This window comes from Ranitomeya variabilis, chromosome 2 (assembly GCF_051348905.1).
Source record: "Ranitomeya variabilis isolate aRanVar5 chromosome 2, aRanVar5.hap1, whole genome shotgun sequence".
Lineage (NCBI taxonomy): Eukaryota > Metazoa > Chordata > Amphibia > Anura > Dendrobatidae > Ranitomeya > Ranitomeya variabilis.
Genome location: NC_135233.1, coordinates 676,176,768 through 676,202,179, shown reverse-complemented (window position 1 = coordinate 676,202,179; position 25,412 = coordinate 676,176,768). Strand labels below are relative to the sequence as shown.

General features: G+C 39.4%; 1 protein-coding gene across 3 annotated transcripts in view; it reads left to right on the top strand.

Moving 5' to 3' along the window:
- The window catches only part of PDE7B (phosphodiesterase 7B), a 638,072-nt gene that overhangs the window by 532,085 nt on the left and 80,575 nt on the right, over window positions 1–25,412 (top strand). The window contains exon 1 of one of the 3 annotated variants that reach the window (XM_077289318.1): window positions 12,248–12,546. The exons of the other annotated variants lie outside the window; for them this stretch is intronic. Within the exon in view, the coding sequence (XP_077145433.1) occupies window positions 12,285–12,546 (262 nt within the window). The 5' untranslated portion in view covers window positions 12,248–12,284. Of the gene's footprint in view, window positions 1–12,247; window positions 12,547–25,412 lie in introns of those variants that run through there. 3 annotated transcript variants of the gene reach the window in all.

Genomic DNA, 25,412 nt, shown 5'->3' with positions numbered 1-25,412 from the left:
GGACAATACACGGTATTAAGAAATGAAGAAATGGGGTATGTAAACTTTTGATCAGGGTCATTTGGATGTTTTGGGTTGTCATTATGATTTAAAAAGAGAAAACGCCGTAGTCTGACAATAAATGGCTTCACCCAACCACTAACCATCAGTGGAGAAAAAGTTTTGGTGTTATCATTCATATTCTCTGAAAAAAAGGCCAAGAAAGCAAAAATTCTGTCAGGGTATGCAAACTTTTGAGCACAACTGTATTTTTCAAGCACGCCAAAGATACTTGGTTAGCACTCGAGCATGGTCAGATAACATCTTATCCAAGCACGTTAGCTCACATTGACTGCAATATACTAAAGGGATAAATGTTTTGAATGGAGTGCTTCTTTAAAAGCAATACACCCTCCTTTAATGTACAATGCTAGTGTACATTTTCATAATGTGCTTTACTTTCCTGTTTAATCACTGTTACTTTAGATGCAATGTTATTTGACTTTTCATGTTGACCTTTCATTTATTAAATTGCAATCTGATGTCTTAAGCTTCTCTTGCCGTGTTAACACTTGCCACCTGTTTGGGCGTGCAAATTGTGCAAATGACTAAGATATAGGATATAAGGATGCGACTGATACATTCACAATTGCACAGCATTACTTACATCGCACACATTCATTCCATGTGTAAAATATTTGGCCCTAAACTTAAGCACTAAATAGGTAAGGAAACTGCAACCATGTCTGGTGTTTATACAGCGGAAGGGAGCATATATTATATAGTCTTACAAACATGTGCTCTCTTTAGAAGCTTATCGTGTAGCATCAAAAGTGCTGCCAAAAGATAAAGACAGAGTTATGAAATGTCTCTTGTTAAATCGTTCAAGGTTGTGAAGCAAACGAACCAATCTGAACAAATGTGCGTGTAATCTCAGGGTTACACTATCTTCTGCATTGACGCAATAAACCTTCAGGGAGGATTGAGCACATTTGAGAAATATTTAAATGGACAACTTCTATTTGGGAAATGTCAGTAAAGTAGAAGAGAATACAAATAGATGGCTATGTGCATAGCGTGAATTTAGCAGTGTTCTAAAGACCACAATAGTAAAGAAAAATTAATTTCATCATATTTGTCAGTATGTAATTATGAATAAATTCATTCAGAGCTAATATTATTTCTAATACATCATTATTTAAAGGGAATCTGTCACAGGTTTACACTCAATTATTTGAGACCCTGATTGCAGAGCAGCCCCCCCATACACTTTAGATCAGTGTTCGTTGAAAAAAATCAAATTGCAAGGTCTCAATCAGTAGAAAATCATATAATAACCTTGTACATAAAATCAGAACTTTATTTATTTATTTATTTAAATCACGTTAAAAAAAGTCATAAATTGACACACAACACATAATATACAAAAGTAACAGCATACATCCAACTCCAGTCCTCAAGAGCCCCCAACAGGTCATTTTCAGGATTTCCTTAGTGTTGTCCAGGTGATAAGTGAAGTACCTGCACAGGCACTAATTCCAACACGTGGGCAAAACTATTCCTGAAAACATGACCTGTTGGTGATTCTTGAAGACTGGAGTTGGGGAATAGTTGTTAGCCAATTATTCAACTCTCAGCTTTCTCAACTGACTCTTCCATACACAGAAAAGACCTCTGTTTTCTATGAGGGAACCACTATCATACATCTTTGGCTTATCTGTTAGAGAACAAAAGGATCCTGAAACGGGCATTCTGGGTTTTTTTTTATCTCCCCCAACTTCATCTCTCTGGAAATTTGGGGACAAATTGTACTGTTGGCTAAACCCAACAATATCGCCCGGCTTTGCCAATGTTAGTTTAATGTGTATAGGGGCCTTTACCCCATTTTTGCTTGCTGCCTTTTTCCTGATTATCTACACTATTAGCTGAGAAGCTCTTTCAATTATGTGTGCATGCTGATGAATCCATGCTCACTCTCTGGTAACATGAGGACTCCAGCATTGCAGCAGATAACCAGGGATTTTATGAAAATGGCTGTAAGAAAAAAATTCTTAAGCCAGTCCCCTTCTTGGTCAGGGCTGATATATAAACAGAGAACGGAAAGGGATGGGTTAGCTATTTAAATGAGCAGTCCTTCACAATTAGCACTGGGCACATGAAAACAGTAAAAACGCTGTCGTGTGGATCGAGTTGCCGAACCTGGGAAAGTTAGAAATATATAAGCAACTCATATAACTTACTGTTTTCGGCACATTTACATATACCTTTGATTGCCTGCATAACCTTTCATTTTTTTATGGGACTATTCTATTATTCTTTCTAACTTACATTTTTATTTGCTTCTATGCCCCACCTGTCTTGGTGCGGTTGATAATATAGGTTTTTAGAGGCAGCACAGAATGAGTCTCTTTCCCTCCCTGGCAGCTGACAATATAATCTGTTTCTACTTCCTTTTCAGCAGTTCTTCCAGTTATAGTGACTTTGCTCCTTACCTGACCAGCAGGACAGGAAGCTATTTCTTTTTGGCTGCCCTGTAGTGAGCAGAGACTACAAATGAGCATTGGTGTCCACCACCAGCACTCGGCTCACTGCACCCAGCTCATACATCTATACACTGTGAATACCAGGTGGATCCATGCTAGATAAATGTAAGGCTAGTTTCACACTAGCGTTTGCATGAGCTGCAGAGGGCTGCGGACTTCCTCCGTGAAGCCCCGCCCTCAGCCGAACCTCCGCCTCTAGCTCCGCCTACTTCTGCATGCGGCCGGCTTGCGGCCTGTGTACCTATCTTTAACATTAGGTACGCAGGTCGTGCCGCAGTATGCGGATGCTTCCGCATGCGTCGTTTTGACGATGCGGCAAAAAAATGAAATTGCTACAAGCTGCGTTTACGCTAGTCGCCGCATCGTCAAAACGACGCATGCGGAAGCATCCGCATACTGCGGCACGACCTGCGTACCTAATGTTAAAGATAGGTACACAGGCCACAAGCCGGCCGCATGCAGAAGTAGGCGGAGCTAGAGGCGGAGGTGCGGCCGAGGGTGGGGCTTCACGGAGGAAGTCCGCAGCCCTCCGCAGCTCATGCAAACGCTAGTGTGAAACTAGCCTAATACAGTTGAAATCAGAAGTTTACATACACTATATAAAAAGACTCATCTGCATGTTTTTCTCAATTTTTGAAATGAAATCAGAATAAACCTTTCCTGTTTTAGGTCAGTTAGGATTACCATAATTATTAATATTTGTCTAATGCCAGAATAATGAGAGAGAGAATGTTTTAAGGCATTTTTATTACTTACTGCAAAGTCAAAAGTTTGCATACACTAAGATTACTATGCCTTTAAACAATTCTGGACTGCCCATATGATGATTTCATGTGTTTGGAAGCTTCTGATAGGATTTTTTGGGAACATATGAGTTAATTAGAGACACATCTGTGCATGTATTTTAATGCACACCTGAAACATCCTGCTTTGTGTAGCATGGTTAAGTCCAAGAAATCAGACAACATATCAGGAAGAAAATAGTGGACTTGCGTAAGTCTGGCTCATTCTTGGGTGTAGTTTCACAATACCTGACGGTGCCTTGTTCATCTGTTCAAACAATTATACTCAAGTTCAAACAAGATGGGAATATCCAGCAATCATGCCGCTCAGGAAGGAGATGGGTTCTGTGTCCCAGAGATGAACGTGCTTTGGTCTGACATGTGCATATCAACCCAAGGGTAAATTTTCAAAAGACCTTGAAAAGATAATGGCGGAATTTGGTAAGGTTTTGTCAATATCCACAGTGAATTGAGTACTGTATCAACATGGACTGAAAGGCCACTCTGCCAGGAAGAAACCATTACTCCAAAAGAAACATATAAAAAAAAAACAGATTAATATTTGAAAATGCACACAGGAACACGGACCTTAATTTTTGAAGACATGTCCTGTGGTCTGATGAAACTAAAATTTAACTTTTTGGGCATAATGACCATCATTAAGTTTGGAGGAAAAGGAGAGAAGCTTGGAAGCCTAAGAACACCATCCCAACTGTGAAACACGGGGGTGGCAGCATCATGTCGTGGTGTTAAAAAGCTGCAGGAGGGACTGCTGCACTTCACAAAATAGAAGGTATCATGAGAAAAAAAGATTATGTGGCAATACTGAAGAAACATCTCAAGACATCAGCCAGGAAGTTAAAGCATGGGCGGAAATGGGTCTTCCAAATGGACAATGACCCAAAGCATACTGCCAAAATGGTAACAAAGTGGTTTAAGGATAACAATGTCAGTGTTTTGGAGTGGCCATCATAAAGCCCTAATCTCAAGCCTATTGAAAATTTATGGGAAAAGCTGAAAAGGCAGGTGTGAGCAAGGTGACCTAAAAACCTGGATCAGTTACACCAGTTTTGTCAGGAGAAATGGGCCCAAATTCCGACCAACTATTGTCAGAAGCTTGTGGAAGGAAATCCCAAACGTTTGACCCAAGTCATTCAGTCTAAGGGCAATGGTACCAAATACTAATGAAATGTATGTAAACTTTTGACTTTGCAGTAAGTAATAAAAATGCCTTAACACATTCTCTCTCATTATGGTGGGACTTGGCAAATAGTAATAATTATGGTAATCCTAACTGACATAAAAGAGAAAAGCATGCATACTGTATGTGTCTTTTTATATAATGTATGTAAACTTCTGGTTTCAACTTTAACTCTTATTCTACTTTCACACATCAGTTTTTTGCCATCAGGCTGAATTCGTTGAATTTTGGAAAAAACGGGTCCTTCGCAAATTGTGAAAAACTGATGCAACGGATCCGTTTTTCTCCTGATCCGACTAGCTGATCCAGGGAGAGAGAGAGAAACCCCTGAATGGAAAATGCATGCTTAGTTTAAAATATGGAATCCGTCACCGGATTCCATCATTTCACGGATCCGGCGCCATAGGGTTCCATTATAGCAAACTACGCACGGCGACGGATCCGTTGCTGCCCGTTTTTTTCGACGGTCACAAAAAACGTTCCTATGTCCGTTTTCTCTGGCCGCCGGAAAATTAATTTTTGACGGATCCGGCGAAAAAAGGATGAAGCGTGAGGCCATCCGTCGCTAATACAATTCTATGAGAAAAAAACGGATCCGGCACCAACTTTTGCCTGATCCGTTTTTTAAAAAATTCGCTGGATTGTCCCTGACGGCAAAAAACTGATGTGTGAAAGTAGCCTTAATCATTTTTTAATAGCATATGTACGTTGTTTTCCATTTACATGCATTTTTAATATGTTTTAAATTATACTTCCACCCTGTTGGAATCTATACCATATTCTTGAAAGGACACTTTGTGGGATACGCAGCTCTTAACTCATTGTTGTCTGACTTTGAAATACCTCAAGTTGTCCTTACAATCAATCACATTGTCCTACTTTTTTTTTACATATGACACATTGACCACACCACATAAGCATTACAACTCAACAATACTGACACCAGACCAGAAACTGGGAGTGTGATTTGTTTGCAAAAACAATAGCTAGTATTCTAATAACTATATATAAAGCTATATTTGAAATAATGAAAGGGTTATTCCAATCATATCAAATTATCAGTAATCCACAGGATAGGTGATAACTTGCTAATCACTTGGAGGGCTGCTTCTGGAACCCCTACCAGTCTTGAGAACATGGCCCTGAAATGCTTTCTTTGAATGGAGGGATGGCCCAGACCATTTATTGTGTATGGGCCTGCCGGAGATAGCCAAATACAGGGCTAAGCACAAAGGGATATTACAATTATTACATTAACATGGATGTCCCTGGATGTTCTTTTTACTGAAGTAATGTCACATCTGTCCATTGTGTGAGAATAGATGAACACCGAGTAAGACAATGTAGACGTTGCTAGCCAATGTAGAAGAACCCAGAACTTTACAGTGCCAAGCTAGGTGTTTCTTCTTTTATGATATGATAACACTGTGTTTTTTAATAATATCACATGAGCACAGAGTAATGTATGCTGGAAATTTTTTCTAAATTATATATACTAAAAATAAGTCCAATGTCAATTATTGGGTTGCGTCGGTATGATGACAGCACCTTCTATCAGAAAGATTGTCCATGTTTCTAAGAAATATGATTCATCATCAATATACCAGTTTTCTTCTGATGAGGTAGACAGGTATTATTAATTCTTCACATATGGCGAGTTACGTTTCTATTAGCAAACAAAACTCTAAATATACAGTATAGACAGGACATTTAGTCCTTCCCCTCCCTCACTGTATTTGACACAAGTAGAATTAGCAGAAATCTAGGACAGATATAATACATAATGTGAAAACAGAAACTTATGGCATCCTTCAGCATAGGGTCACTAAACAGACTGGATTGTGTTCATAACTGGTACTACTATAAGCATGGTGTGTACGTATACCCACCGGATATAATAAGCCCTTCTATTTATTTCTTTATTATATAAGTGTAACTTAAAGGATTTATTTTACTCGCTTATATAGCGCCATTCATTTCCACAGCACTTCACAAACATTATCATCTCTGTCCCCATTGGGGCTCACAATCTAAATTTGTTTATCTACAGTAGACAGAGAGGTTTTGTGGTATACACCCAGTTGGGTGAAGGGAAAATGTACACTATTATTACCAGGGGGACATAACTTTGGAAGTTAAGGATGCAGAAGAAAAAGAAAAACTGTTCTAGAATCAGTGGCGCATCACTAACTGTGGGGGGCGCTAAGTCTAAATTGTAAAATCCAGTGAAAGGTCCTCTTCACATCTGAAGCTCACAGACTTTTCTGCGTCATAGGCTTTTCACCATTACAAACATTGTTTGCACTGACAAACTTCAAGTGTCTCTTGTCATTTCTATTTGCACTTGATGGAGTTGTCTGGCTGGAACAATAGCTTTTTTTATAATAAGAAACCACTGAACTGACAGTAATTATTGTCCTGCAAGCAGGACACCAGAACAATGTTATGTAAGCAGTAAAACCAGAAGCACTGCCACAGGGCAAATAAATCCCCATTAAAATCAATGGCCTGTGTTATGATCTGGTGACCTTGGAGCCGCATGAAACTTTCTCTGGAGTCGGTGGAACCTGTACTGACCGCAATCCTGAACTAACACCACAACTAGAAGCAGCCGTGGGGTGTGCCTAACACTCCCTAGACACCTCGACACAGCCGGAGGACTAAATACCCCTATAGATGGAAATGGGAATGCTATCTTGCCTCAGAGCAGACCCCCAAAGGATAGGCAGCCCCCCACGAATAATGACTGTGAGTAGGAGAAGAATAGACACACGCAGGTAGAAAACAGGATTTAGCAAAAGAGGCCACTCTAGCTAAATAGGAAAGGATAGGACAGATAACTAGGCGGTCAGTATTAAAACCCTTCCAAAAATATCCACAGCAGATAATACAAAAAGTTCCACAATCTAACTAAAGACATGGAATGTATATCTGCCACTCCAGAGAATCCAGCAAGACTGAGAAAATACTGACACAATCTAAGCTGGACAAGAAAACACAAAGAATAGCACTGACTTGTGAAGCACACAACATGTGTGCCACAGTGAAAAAGAACCAGACACTTATCTTTGCTGATTTGGCAGAAAGGCAAGAGGAACCAGGCAGAGGTCCTACACCTCCCAACAACAATTGACAACTGGCAAGGACTAATGAATCCTGCAAGCCTAAATACCCCAGTCAGATCTGCAATCAGCAGATACACCTGACCAAGACTGCAACTCAGGGGCAACTGCATTACCACCTACAACCACCGGAGGGAGCCCAAAAGCAGAATTCACAACAGGCCTGCCAATGTAATGCATGGTTCTCTAAAGCTTTGGATACCCTTCTTTCTCAGGCAATGATGATCTTGAATTGGTACCTACAAAATTAACTCCACATTCCTTTCTAAGAGATTTTTAGATTTGTCCTAGATATCAGTGGCCATGTTGGTGCTTATTCCTGGTACTATTCCCTACACAGCCTTAAATACAGAGATACAGATATGTATCTCAGTCCAATATTTGTGGCACCATATTTTAGCAAATGCCCTCTTCATAATTGTTCTTTTGCTCTTAAAAGTTGTCACTCCTACATGACCATTTCATCATTCTGGCTTTAATAGTCCAATCTTCCTATGAATTTTGCAACAGGCAACACTTTCACGATCTGAAAGGGCTTCATATGTCTTGGTCCCTTTTATATTTATTTATTCCCCCCCTTATATAGTGCCATTAGTTCCACAGCACTTTACATACAGTTGAAAGTAGAAGTTTACATACACTATATAAAAAGACACATATGCATGTTTTTCTCAATATCTGATATGAAATCAGAGTAAACCTTTTCTGTTTTAGGTCAATTAGGATTACCATAATTATTAATATTTGCCAAACGCCAGAATAATGAGACAGAGAATGTTTTAAGCCATATTTATTACTTTCTGCCAAGTCAAAAGTTTACATACATTTCATTAGTATTTGGTACCATTGCCCTTAAACTGAATGACTTGGGTCAAACGTTTGGGAAATCCTTCCACAAGCTTCTCAAAATGGTTGGAATTTGGGCCCATTTTCTCCTGACAAAATTGGTGTAACTGATCCAGGTTTGTAGGTCGCCTTGCTCGCACCTGTCTTTTCATCTTTGCCCATAAATTTTAATAGGATTGAGATCAGGGCTTTGTGATGGCCACTCCAAAACATTGACTTTGTTATCCTTAAGCCACTTTATTACCATTTTGGCAGTATGCTTCAGGTCATTGTCCATTTAGAAGACCCATTTCCACCCAAGCTTTAACTTCTTGGCTGATGACTTGAGATGTTTCTTCAATATTGCCACATAATCTTCTTTTCTCATGATAGCATCTATTTTGTGACGTGCATCAGTCCATCCTGCAGCAAAACAACCCCACAACATGATGCTGCCACCCCCATGTTTCACAGTTGGGATGGTATTCTTAGGCTTCCAAGCTTCTCCCTTTTCCTCCAAACATAATGATGGTCATTATGCCCAAAAATGTTAGTTTCATCAGACCACAGGACATGTCTCCAAAAATTAAGCTCTTTGTTCCTGCGTGCATTTGCAAACATTAATCTGGCTTTTTTATGTTTCTTTTGGAGTAATGGCTTCTTCCTGGCAGAGTGGCCTTTCAGTCCATGTTGATACAGTACTCTTTTCACTGTGGATAGTGACACATTCTTACCAGCTTTCACCATCTTCACAACGTCTTTTGCTCTCGTCTTTGAGTTGATATGCACTTGTTGGACCAAAGCACGTTCATTTCTGGGACACAGAATCTGTCTCCTTCCTGAGCAGTATGAAGGCTGGACATTCCCATCTTGTTTGTACTTAAGTATAATTGTTTGAACAGATGAACGAGGCACCGTCAGGTATCTTGAAATTGTACCCAAGAATGAGCCAGACTTGTGCAAGTCCACAATTTTCTTCCTGATATCTTATCTGAATTCTTGAGACTTTCCCATGATGCTACACAAAGAAGCAAGGTGTTTCACGTGTGTATTAAAATACATCGCCAGGTTTGTCTCTAATTAACTCAGATGTTGCAAAAAAAAAAAAATTACCAGAAGCTTCCAAACACATGACATCATCATATGGTCCAGAATTGCTTAAAGGCATAGTAAATCTTGCTGTATGTAAACTTTTGACTTTGCAGTAAGTAATAAAAAGCCTTAAAACATTCTGACTCTATATATATCATTATTCTGGCATTTGGCAAATATTAATAATTATGGTAATCCTAATTGACCTAAAATGGGAAAGGTTTATTCTGATTTCATTCCAGATATTGAGAAAATATGCGTATGCATTTGTGTCTTTATGTAAACTACTTTCAACTGTACATCATCACTGTACTCATTGGGGCTCACAATCTAAATTTCCTGTAAGTGTGTCTTTGGAGTGTTGGAAGAAACCAGAGCACCCAGAGGAAACCCATGCCATCATGGGAAGATTATGTAAACTTCGAGCAGAAATTATCCTTGGTGGGATTTAAACTCAGACCCCTTGTGCTGTAAGGCTACAGTCTTGACCACTAGGCCACCATGCTGCACAATATTTAAAGCTTACATGCATGTTTCCTGTGTTTTCATTCCTATAGACTTTGTCCCACATGCAGTGTTGGTCAGTGAGACTGAACATCTTTATGTAAAGCTTGTACATATACAGATGGTAACAAGCAATGAAAATGTCCTCACTGTACAAGACTGTAAACACCAGCATACTGAGCTGGAAACTGTAGTTTTGCTGTGGTGTCACTGAGAAGAAAGGGCTTGGCTAGTCCATATATCGATATTTTCTATTGCATTGAATAAAAATCAACAGTGTCTGGCATTCGGGTATTTAGATCCATGGCTTTTTTTCAAATTAGCGCTTACATTAGATATTTCGTCTAACCCTTGGTTCTATATTCAAACTTAGTGAATGGATCTTTAGAAGACCATAACATAAATCTATAATTGTCTAAGGGGTACTTCCGTCTATTTGTCTGTAACTTCCGTCTGTCGCGGAAATCCCAGGTCGGCTGCGACCAATCAGCGATACTGGGGCGGGATTTAAACACCGCTTCACTTTTTACTATTGATGCTGCCTAGGCAGCATCAATAGTAAAAACATATAATGTTAAAATAATAAACAAAAACATTATAGTCTCACCTCCGGTGTCCGCGGCAGCCTTTCCCACTCCTCGCCACGCTCCGGTCCCACGAATGCATTGCGGCAATGACTCGGGATCACGTAGCAGTCTCGCGAGACCGCTACATGGTCACGGGTTATTGCCGCATGGCATTACTGGGAATGGAGCGTCGCGAGGAGCATCGCTAAAGGCCTGGGCTGGATCCGGGGGCCGCCGGAAGGTGAGTATATAAGTATTTATTATTTTAATTGTTTTTTTAACAGGGATATGGTGCCCACACTGCTATATACTATGTGGGCTGTGTTATATACTACATAGGCTGTGCTATATACTACGTAGGCTGTGCTATATACTACGTGGCTGTGCTATATACTATGTAGCTGTGCTATATACTACATGGCTGTGCTATATACTACGTGGGCTGTGTTATATACTACGTGGGCTGTGTTATATACTGCTTGGACTGTGCTATATACTACATGGGCTGTGCTATATACTGCATGGGCTGTGTTATATACTGCGTGGGCTGTGTTATATACTACGTGGGCTGTGCTATATACTACGTGGCTGGGCAATATACTACGTGGCTGCAATATACTATGTGCCTATGTTATATACTACGTAGCTGTGTTATATACTACGTGGCTGTGCTGTATACTACGTCGCTGTGCTATATACTACGTGGGCTGTGTTATATGCTACGTGGGCTGTGAGACTTTTTTGCCCGGGGCCCACAAAAACTTGGAGCTGGCCCTGGCTTCACTGATTAGTCGCGCCCGGCCTGCCACAAAAAAACAGCGACAGATGCAGTCCGGCTGCGAATTGGCACGGGATTTGAACCACGCTTTGATGATTGGTCACGCCCGGCCGGCCGAATCCTGTGTATTCATTGCATTATTCTGAAATCTTCAGAAATAAACTACATACATATTCTAGAATACCCGATGCATTAGAATCAGGCCACCATCTAGTATCTATATAAATACGTAAAGTTCTTTTCTGAATGTATAGTCCAGTGGATCAACAATTGGGATCAAGGGAGAAAGATTAGCTCTATTGCAGTGTAATGGATCATGCATTGTGGTTGTGCATGTTCCACTTCCTTTCCAATCCCTCAGTTGAACCTGAACATTTTTCTACTGTATTAGCTATGCAACAATGTATGATCCCCAAGTCTCCACCTGCAATACTTTTGACAAGGATTAGGTTACTATTTTCAACATTTTTGTTACCTACAATTTGGGACTCCATGTTATTATTTTTTATTAATATTCAAATAAAATGTTTACCGTATTTCTAAACACATATATTTTGGCTTTGGATACTGTGGTCAAAAGTCATGAAGACTGGTATTTTTCATGCCGGTTTTGATGAGCCAGGTTGGAGTGTGAGGTACCTGACTGATTAGGAGGTACATGCTTCTTAATGAATAAAGCAAGGCGTAAAGTGGCATTTATCTCAATATGTGCCTTGCCACAAATCTTACGCCAGTCAGTTACTGGAGTAAGATTTGTGGCACACGGAATGCAACCGCTCGTCATATATTTGAAGAGCAAAGATTACCACGCAAAATCATGCCCCAGCTTTTTATGACAGTTTCTGACGTAAAAGCTTTGATGAATCGGGCTCGGTGTTTTTAACTTGCCCAGATGACATTAATTAAACACATGTCACTGATGCTTGGGAGTTACAACCGTTGGCCATTAGATGATGCATGTCAACTAGGGCTCTTACTATCGTGTTCAACAGGTTTTTGGTTGGTCGGAGAGTCATTATTTCTATTCTTAACCTGTGGTGGGAGTGTTGTTATCAACAAGCAAACGACTAGCGAGAAAGTACTACTCCTTGCACCACATCCAGGTTCAATCGATGGTGAACTGGTTTTTCGTAGGGGTTTCCGAAGTACACCAGGTAGGCACTGTAATAACTGATATAAGTATATTTTAATTTATTGTTCAATTTTGTTTTATTTAAAATTGTGCTGTTTAGGGTGTTTCCTAATAATAATAATAATAATAATAATAATTTTATTTATATAGCGCCAACATATTCCGCAGCGCTTAGTACTTTTTCCAGCTACATATATGAATCAACATATATCTGGGTACCATATCGTACTCTCTTAGCATTGTGACGTTCCTAGGTTTCCCTTTTAGTAACAGTAGCCATAATACTTACTGTTCACTTTTTTAATATATACTGCATATAAGGCTGTGTGCACACGTAGCAGATTTTTCGAGTTTTTCACGTTTTTTCGCTATAAAAACACAAAAAAATGCATACATTATGCATCCCATCATTTCGAATGCATTCCGCAATTTTTGTGCACATGATGCGTTTTGTTCCACAAAAAAAAACGTATTGCGGTAAAAAACCGCAGCATGTTCATTAATTTTGCCATTTCTTTGCGGATTTCCCACTATATTATTGCATTGGGAACCTCCGGAAAAATCCGCAAAAAAAAAACGCACCAAAAACGTGGTAAAAAAACGCGAGAAAAACACATGCAGATTTCTTGCAGAAAATGTCCTGTTTTGCTCAGGAAATTTCTGCAAGAAATCCTGAACGTGTGCACATAGCCTAAGAGTAAAGGCAAAATGCTTCTGTTTTCCCAGGAGCACATAATAATGCATGACGTTTTACATTCTCATATTGCTTGTTTTTTTTAATTAGTGGACATAAAGGTCAGGACATTTACATTAAATATACAGAATCCACAAATCACAAGGTGGCATTAATTATCCGTTTTTATAAAATAATCCCTAACGTAATGATCAGAGCTCACAAGATTTTAGCAGTTTTCGTGGCAAACAGAAAAAGTAGAAAGTCAACACATTGCAGGATTTCCTTTACAGTCTATCTCAAAGGCCAGTTTTATGCTGTGCTTCAGACATACTTCACCCCCCCCCCCCAACCTTACTGAAATTCACCCTATTTTCACGTCTCCTGTAAATAATGTTGCACAGGTCACTTCCTTTGTACGTGTGGATCCTCTCTTTGTTTCCAGTTTACTGTCTTAGAAAGGCATCTAATGACATCCAAATATTACTTGAACTTTGAAGGAGCCAGGAAAGCAGTTTGTAAACCTTGATGCACGCAAGCACGCATCCTTACATCGACGTGAAATCTATAAGCAATATCTAAGTATTTACAGATGGTAACACTCTAGGCAAATGCTTGCGAAAATTCCACTTTTCTGTCCATCTGTAATACACTACATGCTGATTTTCTCGCTCCTAAACATCTAAAACTGAGTGACACATGAACTGCGCACATTTAAGGACAATCCCTGGGGGACAATCTGATAAGAGATTTTTGACTGAGTGTAAGGGTACCGTCTCACAGTGGCACTTTGGTCGCTACGACGTCACGATCCGTGACGCTCAAGCGTCGCTCCAATATCACTCCAGCGTCGTAGACAGCGGTCACACTTCGCAATGCACGACGCTGGAGCGATAATTTCATGACGTATTTGTGATGTAGAAGCCGTTGGTTACTGTGCGCACATCGTATACAATATCGTGCACACCTTTACACAATGCGATCATGCCGCCACAGCGGGACACTTGACCACGAAAGAAAGTTTCAAACGATCTGCTACAACGTACGATTCTCAGCGGGGTCCCTGATCGCAGTAGCGTGTCAGACACAGCGAGATCGTATGGATATCGAACGTCACGGATCGTGCCGTCGTAGCGACCAAAGTGCCACTGTGTGACAGTACCCTAACATTTACTGAAATGTTTTTTTTCTCCTGTAGTTGATAATAATCATTTCCTCGCTGTAATGTAAATTATCTTACCAAGAACCTTTCTTTTTAAATCTTCTACTGGTGAGATTTTGCTAATACATATTAGACCAGCACAGATAAAGGGAATTCCAACCAAATATTTTAGGATGTAGTAATTTGGAGACTTATTGTGATGCTCTCCTTGGAGCTGTTTAGTTGTACCTGCAAAACCAGAACTGAATTGATGAAGGAAGGTAATCACTAATGAATTGTTTCTTGCTACAGTTCTGTGTGGTTTTTTGGTTCTTAAAGAATAACTAAACTTTCATTTTTTTATAATCATGTCCAGCATGGAAAGTTATGAAACTTACATAATTTTATTAGGGGATTTGTCTAATACTTGTTAAAAAATGCATGTAAGTCACTGCTTTTCCCCAGTCTGTGTGCTTGCCTTCAGCTGTATTGATATCAGAATGTAAGCATTTGGAGTACAGATGATGGCAGTGAATGGCTCAGCACCTGACTCCTCCTCTGAGTGTTCTGCTAAGGGTCCCTTTCCACTTGCGAGAGAAAAAACGGTCCGTAATCTGGACCGAAAAAACGGATGTAACATATGCGATTGTCATACGAGTGTCATGCGAGTGCAATGCGATTTTTAATCGCATCATCCATTTTTTGTAATCGCATCATCCGTATGACATCCGTATTACTGTCCGATTTGTACGCACCGGTGTCCTTTGAAAAGCCGGCAAATCAGTGCTGTGTACAGTAAAATCACACTGACAGGTTAGACTAGAGTAGATATATACACATAGAATAGGTATATATACATATATATATATGTCAGTGAGACACCTATATATGTATATTTATATTTAATGCAGCACTAGATAGCATTAAAGCCGCTAATTCAATTGCCGGCTTTTGCTCTCTCCTTCCCAAACCCGACAGGATATGAGACATGGTTTACATACAGTAAACCATCTCATATCCCTTTTTTTTGCATATTCCACACTACTAATGTTAGTAGTGTGTATGTGCAAAATTTGGGCGCTGTAGCTGCTAAAATAAAGGGTTAAATGGCGGAAAAAATTGGCGTGGGCTCCCGCGCAATTTTCTCCGCCAGAGTGGGAAAGCCAGTGACTGAGGGCAGATATTAATAGCCTAGAGAGGGTCCATGGTTATTGGCCCCCCCTGGCTACAAACATCTGCCCCCAGCCACCCCAGAAAAGGCACATCTGGAAGATGCGCCAATTCTGGCACTTGGTCACTCTCTTCCCACTCCCGTGTAGCGGTGGGATGTGGGGTAATGAAGGGTTAATGTCACCTTGCTATTGTAAGGTGACATTAAGCCAGGTTAATAATGGAGAGGCGTCAATTATGACACCTATCCATTATTAATCCAATTGTATGAAATGTTTAAAAAAAAACACACAATATTGAAAAGTATTTTAATGAAATAAACACACAGGTTGTTGTAATATTTTATTGGTCTCTCAATCCACCTGAAGACCATCGTTCTGTAACAAATTAAAAATAATAAAACAACAATATACATACCTTCCGTAGATCTGTTATGTCCCACGATGTAAATCCATCTGAAGGGGTTAAAATATTTTACAGGCAGGAGCTCTGCTATAATGCAGCTTTGCTCCTGCCTGTAAACCCCGGCGAATGAAGGTAATGTAGGTCAATGACCTGTAGTTACCTTCATTCGCGGTGATGCGCCCTCTGCTGGATGTCATGAACTGGAGCCTGGGAAAAGTTCCCACGCTCGAGTTCATATGAGGACATCCAGCAGAGGGCGCCTCACCGCAACTCAAGGTAACTACAGGTCAGTCACCCTGCATTTCATTCATTCGCCAGGGTTTTTACACACAGGAGCACAATTGCATTAGCACAGCTCCTGGGTGTAAAATTATTTAACCCCTTCAGATGGATTTACTTTGTGGGACTGACAGAACGACGGAAGGTATGGGATATTGTTTATTTTTTATTTTTACTTTGTTACAGAACGAGGGTCTTCAGCTGGATTAAGAGAATAATAAAATATTACAACAACCTGTGTCTTTATTTCATTAAAGGACTTTGTAATAATGTGTGTGTGTTTTCTTAACCATTTCGTACTATTGGATTAATAATGGATAGGTGTCATAATTGACGCCTCTCCAATATTTATCTGGCTTAATGTCACCTTACAATAGCAAGGTGACATTAACCCTTCATTACCCCATATCCCACCGCTACACGGGAGTGGGAAGAGAGTGGCCAAGTGCCAGAATAGGCGCATCTTCCAGATGTGCCTTTTCTGGAGTGGCTGGGGGCAGATGTTTTTAGCCAGGGGGGGCCAATAACCATGGACCCTCTCTAGGCTATTAATATCTGCCCTCAGTCACTGGCTTTACCACTCTGGCAGAGAAAATTGCGCGGGAGCCCACGCCAATTTTTTCCGCCATTTAACCCTTTATTTTACAAGCTACAGCGCCTAAATTTTGCACATACACACTACTAACATTAATAGTGTGGAATATGCCAAAAAAAAGGGATATGAGATGGTTTACTGTATGTAAACCATGTCTCATATCATGTCGGGTTTGGGAAGGAGAGAGCAAAAGCCGGCAATTGAATTAGCGGCTTTTATGCTATCTAGCGCTGCATTAAATATAAATATACATATATAGGTGTCTCACTGACATATATATATGTATATATACCTATTCTATGTGTATATATCTACTCTATTCTAACCTGTCAGTGTGATTTTACTGTACACCGCGCTGAATTACCGGTTTTTCAAAGGACACCGGTGCGTAAAAATCAGACAGAACTCGCATGGTGCGAGTGCTGTGCGATTTTTTTCTCGCACCCATTGACTTGCATTGGCGAGTCTCGTCCGAGAATCGCAGCAATACGCAGCATGCTGCGATTTTTTTCTCAGCCGACCCAGATTTTTCTCAGTCCGATTTCGGCTGAGAAAAAAATCGCAAATGAAAAGACACCTATTGAATAACATTGGTCCGAGTGCAATCCGATTTTTTATCGGATTGCACTCGTCCGTTTTCCTCGCAAGTGGAAAGGGGCCCTTATCAGAACAATCTCCTGGTGAGACACATCTGCTGGCTTTTCACTGTCATCTTTTGTACTCCAAATAGAGTACATTCTGATATCAGTGCAGGTCAATATACTGTGGAAAAGCAGCAGATTAAGAGCCACTGAAATGCATTTTTTAACAGGTATGAATATAATCCCCTCATAAAGTGGTTTGCAAATTTTTATAATTTTCATACTAGACAGAAGTATAAAAAAAGTTTATTTTTTTATTATGGAAAATAAATTCATAGATTTTTGTTTCTTCTTCTGTGCAACAGATACAGTAAGCACATGGACAGTTAAAGTGATTAGTCGCCAACACATTGCCTCTCTTAAAGGATAGGTCTCAGGGTATAAGATTGTCGTAGTCTCCAAGCAAAACTGGGGTGAAGGAGGAGCAATCAGCTCACTTGTCCAGGTGCACGGCAAGATACACCAGTAATAGCAACAGTCCAAACTATAGCAAGCACTCACATTTTCATAAAAGAATTGCTTTATTGATCCAGTAGTATAAAAGGCACAAAAAATGGTCGAACACAATAGCACAAAAATTAAAAGAGCAGAAAAGAAATATCCACTGTGTTCCCAGGCAATACACATAACATTGGGGGTCATAGTTATTTTAGGGACAAAATGCACAATTGATGGACAAAGGTTGAACTTGATGGACCTAGGTCTTTTTTTTAACCTATCTAACATGTTTCAGACCTGTATGGTCCTTTAAGACCAAGAAGATATACGGTAAGTGCACACTATCATTTGGACTGTAGAGTTTTTGGGGTGTTGGGGTTAAAGCTGGATCCACTTTTAGTCTAGGAGGTTACATCTGCATCCAATAAGTAATAGTTTCTACTATGTTATGCGCAGGGACTTTATATACAAAAATATCACGAGGTGTCCTGTATTCTCAGAATTTATACAGGACATCAATATACAAAAAAGGAATTTAAATAAAAATTAACTCAGTTGATGGCAGGAACTGAGAGTTCTAACCTGCATGGCATAAAAGTGTACTCATAACCTACAAATACAACTCTCATAATCATTACTGTAATAACTTTTTATGATACATTTTACTCTGTATATCCTCATAAAATGCAAGACAGATGTAAGTTTTCACTTGTTTATATGTAACCATTGATGTCATGTTAGCGAATTACATCTGATGACTTGGCCCTTCCCAATTCATGAAGTAATGGCCCAGGTGTTGGTACAACCAGTAAATTGGTTTTATGCATCTTGGAGTTTGTTTACATATGATTGTAGATTCTTTATAGTATTGGTCATTGTGCAAAGGATTTTCTTTAATTCAAGTTATACAAACTATATATATGGTCATAGAATACATTTCTGGGAGATGGGATGGAATATCTATCCTATTTTTAAGTCTTTGTATTAGATTGGCACACTTCATAGGTCATAGTTGAAGTTTCATTTGCTTAGTACATTTTTATGCCTGCGGAGATGAGACATAAGTAATGACTGACTGCTAAAACCAGTTTTGAAATGTTCTCAATTTAAGGTAGTTGTGGCTTTTACATTTTCCTCATATTGAGCAAAACAGAAGAAGAACATTTGAGAAGTAACCGGGTTAGTAATGCCACCCACGTTTCGAGTCAAATGCCAAAGTTTCAAAAGTTTACATTTGTATAAGGTACTACAAGTATCTGCCTACATGTTTTATAAGCAAAGCTTACAAGGGTGGTAGTGTCTTAAATCATGAAGCCTCGCAGCGTGGCACACTCTATATATAAACTCCACTGAGATGGCTATTATTTCTTATTGATCAATATCACTTAACACAGATGCCACAATTCAGGGCACACATTTAGGGGCCTGGTATTTCTGTGATGTGGCTACCACTCTATGTGGCTAACCAACAACTAATATTTTCCATCTAAAGAAACTGTACTTGAGGGTTTTTTTTGTAAAGGACATATTGTTAGAATATTGTTATTAACTGCTCAGATACTTTTCATACAAAACTAAATGAAAATAACCATAAACTAACCAAAATGTGCACACTCACAGGACAAATTGTATTTAATTTTTAGTACTATCTACAACAAAACTTTAGTTGTATGAGTTAGCTAGGAACATATATCTTTCATCCATAACATGGTTTTTTATGTTGCAACTTTCATACCATATTGGCGGTGAACATTTATCATATGTGCCAGCACAAAATGGTGGACTATTTGAGATAGGCAAAAAGATTTCCATTAGCCTGGTTCTGTACCCTGGACAGCCAGACCAGGACAGTGTGACCTTCAGCTGACAACACTCAAATAACGGCACCCTGGGTGACTCTTGCATTGAGTAGGTACCTGCAACATCATGATTTCACAATGCAATGCAGATTATCATCAGGCCAAGTGACTAGGCCTCACACATCATCATAATGTCATGGGGGTTAGTAATGGAAAGAGGCATCCAGGATGCCACAAATCAAATGCCAGGCTAGGAAGTATGCACTGCCATGCCACAAAATACTACATTTGACACCAGACCAGCTAGTGCAAATCCTTTGGACTTTATCCGATTAGTATATATCAGATTTCCATATTTCACTTTTCCTAAAAGGGGCATTTAGTAAAATAATATATCTCATAGTATTTGTTTTTTTCTCACAGTGGAATACTATAGATGACAGATGCTAGTGCATTTAATGGAAGCCAAAAACACAGCGTGAAAAGAGACCTACTAGCTTAGACATATTATTTCTAATTATTGCAGATGAATATAAAGCTATGTTTGCGCCTAAAATTGTTACCATACATAGTTATTATACACGTTATCTAGGCTTTAAATGACTGATCCTGATTGTTCAGGATAGTAATTATGTGTACGTGTAACAGTTCAGAAATCGCAGGTAACCAACGCTGGGGCAAAGTCAGAAATTTAAAGGGTTTGGTCACCTTATCTTAATTTAATAAATGTGGTGGGGACAGGAACGTAACAAAAATGGGTTCACTGGTTGTAGTCGCACCAGTTCCCTGGAGCAGATGCGAACACAAAAGGTCCCAGTGGTGCATATGAGAAGACTAATACTATCAAAATGATAGCTGGGGGCCCAATTGGAGATTTTGCATTGGGACCCACAGGCTTCAAGTGATGTCACTGCTGGGGGACATGATGTTATGGCATATATACAGGTGCTTCTCACAAAATTAGAATATCATCAAAAAGTTAATTTACTTCAATTCTTCGACACAGAAAGCCATAATTATCAACATTAACAGAAATGAACACTTGAAATAGATCACTCTGTTTGTAATGACTCTATATAAAATATGTTTCACTTTTTGTATTGAAGAACTGAAATAAATTAACTTTTTGATATTCTAATTTTGTGAGAAGCACCTGTAGATATAACTGGTTCTCCTACTTTCACTTGTTAGTGCAGGAGAGCTGCACAGTATGTGAGGAAGGATGCAAGAGCAGAAGAGAACTTGTAATACTTAAATGTTCGTAGGTGCCACAAAACTGTACACGCAGAACATTAGTTAAAATAAAGAAAAAGTGACCAACCCTTTTAAGGCTAAATTCATGCATCAGTTTTCAATTTTACATCCAGTAAAAATTTACTTATTTTCTGGTTGTGTCATCCATTTTCCCATTGTTTTGTATCTGTTTTACATCTATGTTGCATCAATTTTTTTTCATCCTTTTTAAAGGAGAAGCTTCAAATTTTTTCCTTATTGATTAACGTTCAGAAGTTGAAAGAAATAAAAATGACTTTAAAAAAGGCCCGCCGATTGTATGTATATAGCATCTGTCTTTTTTTGCACACCCATTGAATTGTATAGACAAGTCTCATTTGAAAAACAAATGAGACTAGCAGATCCTGTGATTTATTTTCACAAAGACCATCGGTCCATGTGAAGAAACATTCATGTGAGCTACATCAATTCATTAGTCTGTGAGCTGTCTGTATGTGATCCATTTTCCATGTAGGCAGCGCTGAGGCCAAAAACGCATATATGTGAAAGTACGTTAAGTATTTTTTTCATCTTGTAATACCATGTATTTTGAATCTAATGAGCTAAAAGATAAATAGTTTTAAAAAATATAGGTAGACGCTACTGCAGGAAATGATGATTGCCATATGATAAGTCAAGTCATTTAGTTACATTATATGGTACATTCGAGAGTTGTAAAGTTTTCCCTATAAAATAACACCAAGATTGTCCTGTAACATATAGGAAGGGTGTTCTTCAATGCCAGACGTTTCACTGGATTTTTTAATTTAAATTGAGTACCTCCTTCTATTAGTGCTGTTCCACTGATTCTGGAACCACTTTTCTTTTTCTTTTGTACCCCTCCGTTCCAAAGTAATGTCCCCCACTGAAAAATATGTAAGTTTCTCAGTGCTTCATTGTGTCTTAATTGGGCCAGCAACAGAGGAGAAAAATTAAAAGCCCGCATACAAGTTCTGTGACATGCGCTTAATTGCTTGAGGGAAGATCTGTGCCATTATTACCAAGGGGCATAACTTTGCATCAGAGGAGCACATAAGAAAGAGAAAAACAGGTCCGGAATCAGTGGAGCAATACTAAATGGAGGAGAGACACATTTCTAATTAAAAATTCCAATGAAAAGTCCTCTTTTACTGCACTACCTATTTTTATGTCACTCCATAGGTTTACATATGCATCCTTTTCAGGGGTTGTCCAGTTGCAAAATATTAGAATTCATTTATTAAAATTATCTAAAAAAAAACCATTGCTGCCTGTATCAACTTAGAAGAGCACAGCTTTAGAGATGAACAATTCATTTCGCTCTACCCTAGTCTGGCGTTCTGTCAGCACCTACAGGGCTGATGAGGGCAAGAAGTGCAGGATACCGGGCCAAGGATTCCAAGTAGTATCTTCTCCATAGGAGTGTTAGCCTGCGCTGCTGATGAAATTCAAGAAATCCAGAAGACGTTATACAGGATTGACCATGTAGTTTATTCTCAATGTGTTAATCTGATCTGCATGATGGTTGGTAAAAATGGACTCAGTATTCAGAGATATCAAGGTGTACCTTGGAAACTGGTCCAACTCTGAAACGTGTTGAGAATAAACCGTATGGTTATTCCTGTATTACGTGTTCTGGATTTCTTGAATTACATCAGCAGGCAGACTACCACTCCTATCCTCACACTTGTTTCTCTTAACAGTGGAATCTCCCAACCTGAGGGTACTGCAGCAGCTGTCAATCCTTGATTCCTCAGTCTGGTGTTAAACAACACCAAATGGTGAGCAGTTATCGTACTCCTCATCTATACAAATTGTTCATTGGATAAGACCCTATTGCACTTGGTGTTACCTGTTCTTTCCGGCCAAGAATTTCAGGTTCAGAAGTGAAGACTTGACGATTAGAGGCACAAGACTGGATGCTGGACTAGCACAACATTTCATTTTTAAACAGCTCTGGTTAAATTGAAAGCTGTGCTCTAATTGGTTGCTATGGGCAACAAAGACTTTTTTGTCTCCTCTTAGTCTTGATAAATCTACAGTAGTCATTTGGATGTGGTCCTAATAAAATATACAGTATATATATTTCTTACTTATTTACTTTTATTATTAAATGTATTTGGGCTTCAGATAGCCATTTTAAATCATAGAATTATAGAATCATAGAATGTAAGAGTTGGAAGGGACTGCCACGGTCATCGTGTCCAACCTCCTGATCAGTGCAAGATTCACTAAAGCATCACAGCCAGATGTCTGTCCGGTCTCTGTTTGAAGACTTCCATTGAAGGAGAACTTACCACCTCTCGTGACAGCCTGTTCCACTCATTGATCACCCTCACTGTCAAAAAGTTTTGTCTAATATCTTAATCTGTATTTTGTCCCTTTCAGTTTCATTCCATTGCTTCTCATGTTTCCATGTGCAAATGAGAATAATGATGATCGATCTACACTGTGAAGTCCCTTCAGATATTTGTAGACTACTTAAGTCTCCTCTTAGCCTTCTTTTTTGCAAGCTAAATATTCTCAGATCCTTTAATCATTTCTCGTAGGACATAGTTTGCAGTCCACTCACCATCCTGGTAGCTCTTCTCTGAACTTGCTCCAGATTTGTCTTTTTTAAAATGTGATGCCCAGAACTGGGCTCAGTATTCCAGATGCGACCTGTCCAAAGAGGAGTAGAGGGGGATAATTACTTCACTTGATCTAAATTCTATGCTTCTCTTAATACAGTTGTGCTCAAAAGTTTACATACCCGGCAAAATTGTTGCTTTCTTGTTGGCCTTTTTTCAGAGAATATGCATGATAACACCAAAACTTTTTTTCCACTCATGGTTGGTGGTTGGGTGAAGCCATTTATTGTCAAACTACTGTGTTTTCTCTTTTTAAATCATAATGACAACCCAGAACATCCAAATGACCCTGATCAAAAGTTCACATACCCCATTTCTTAATACCGTGTATTGCCCCTTCTAACATCAATGACAGCTTGAAATCTTTTGTGGTAGTTGTGGATAAGGTTCCTTATTTTCTCAGATGGTAAAGTTGCCCACTCTTCTTGGCAAAAAGCCTCCAGTTTCTGTAAATTCCTGGGTTGTCTAGCATGAACTGCGCGCTTGAGATCTCACCAGAGTGGCTCAATGATATTGAGGTCAGGAGACTGAGATGGCCACTCCAGAAACTTCACTTTGTTCTGCTGTAGTCAATGACAGGTCAACTTGGCCTTGTGTTTTGGATCATTGTCATGTTGGAACATCCAAGTACGTCCCATGTGCAGCTTCTGGGCTGATGAGTGAAAATTTTCCTCCATTATTTGCTGATAACGTGCTGCATTCATCTTTCCTTCAACTTTGACCATGTTTCTTGTGCCTTTGTAGCTCACACATTCCCAAAAGATCAGCGATCCACCTCCGTGCTTTACAGTAGGAATGGTGTTCCTTTCGTCATAGGCCTTGTTGACCTCTCTCCAAATGTAACATTTATTGTTGTGGCCAAAAAGTTCAATTTTGGTTTCATCAATCCAAATTACTGTGTTCCAGAAGTTTTGAGGCTTGTCTCTGTGCTGTTTTGCGTATTGTAGGCGAGATACTGTGGGCATTTGCGCAGTAATGGCTTTCTTCTTGTGACTCGACCATGCAGCCCATTTTTCTTCAAGTGCCTCCTTATTGTGCATCTTGAAACAGCCACTCCTCTAGTTTTCAGAGAGTCCTGTATTTCAGCTGATGTTATTTGTGGGTTTTTCTTTGCATCCCAAACAATTTTCCTGGAAGTTGTGAAAGATATTTTTGTTGGTCTACCTGACCGTGGTTTTGTTTTTACAGAGCCCCTGATTTTCCATTTGTTAATCACAGATTGATCGCTGCTGACTGGCATTATCAAGTCCTTGGATATCTTTTTGTTTCCCTTTCCTGTTTCATACAGTTCAACTACCTTTTCCCATAGATCCGTTGACAATTTTTTTGCTTTCCCCATGACTCACAATCCAGAAGCATCAGTGGCTGGATGAAAGATGCAAAAGTCAGTCTGGATCCCAAAAACTCACTCAGCTTTTATGCACACACACTGATTACAAGCAAACAGACCCAGGTGAGGATGTTACCTTTAGTTGCATTCAAACTCATTTGTGTCAACTTCTGTGTATGTTATCAGGCCAAAATTACCAGGGTATGTAAACTTTTGATCAGGGTCATTTGGATGTTTTGGGCTGTCATTATGATTTAAAAAGAGAAAACACAGTAGTTTGAAAATAAATGGCTTCACCCAACCGCTAACCATGAGTGGAGAAAAAGTTTTTGTGTTATCATTCATATTTCCTGGAAAAAGGCCAAGAAAGCAAAACTTCTGCCGGGGTATGTAAACTTTTGAGCACGACTGTACATCCTAGAACTGTGATTGCCTTTTTTTTGCTGCTGCACCAGAAGCAAAGTAATAGGCCTTAAGTTTCCCAAAACTGGAAGCATAAATCTGTTAAGGTGATATGTGACTGCTGGAGACCTCAT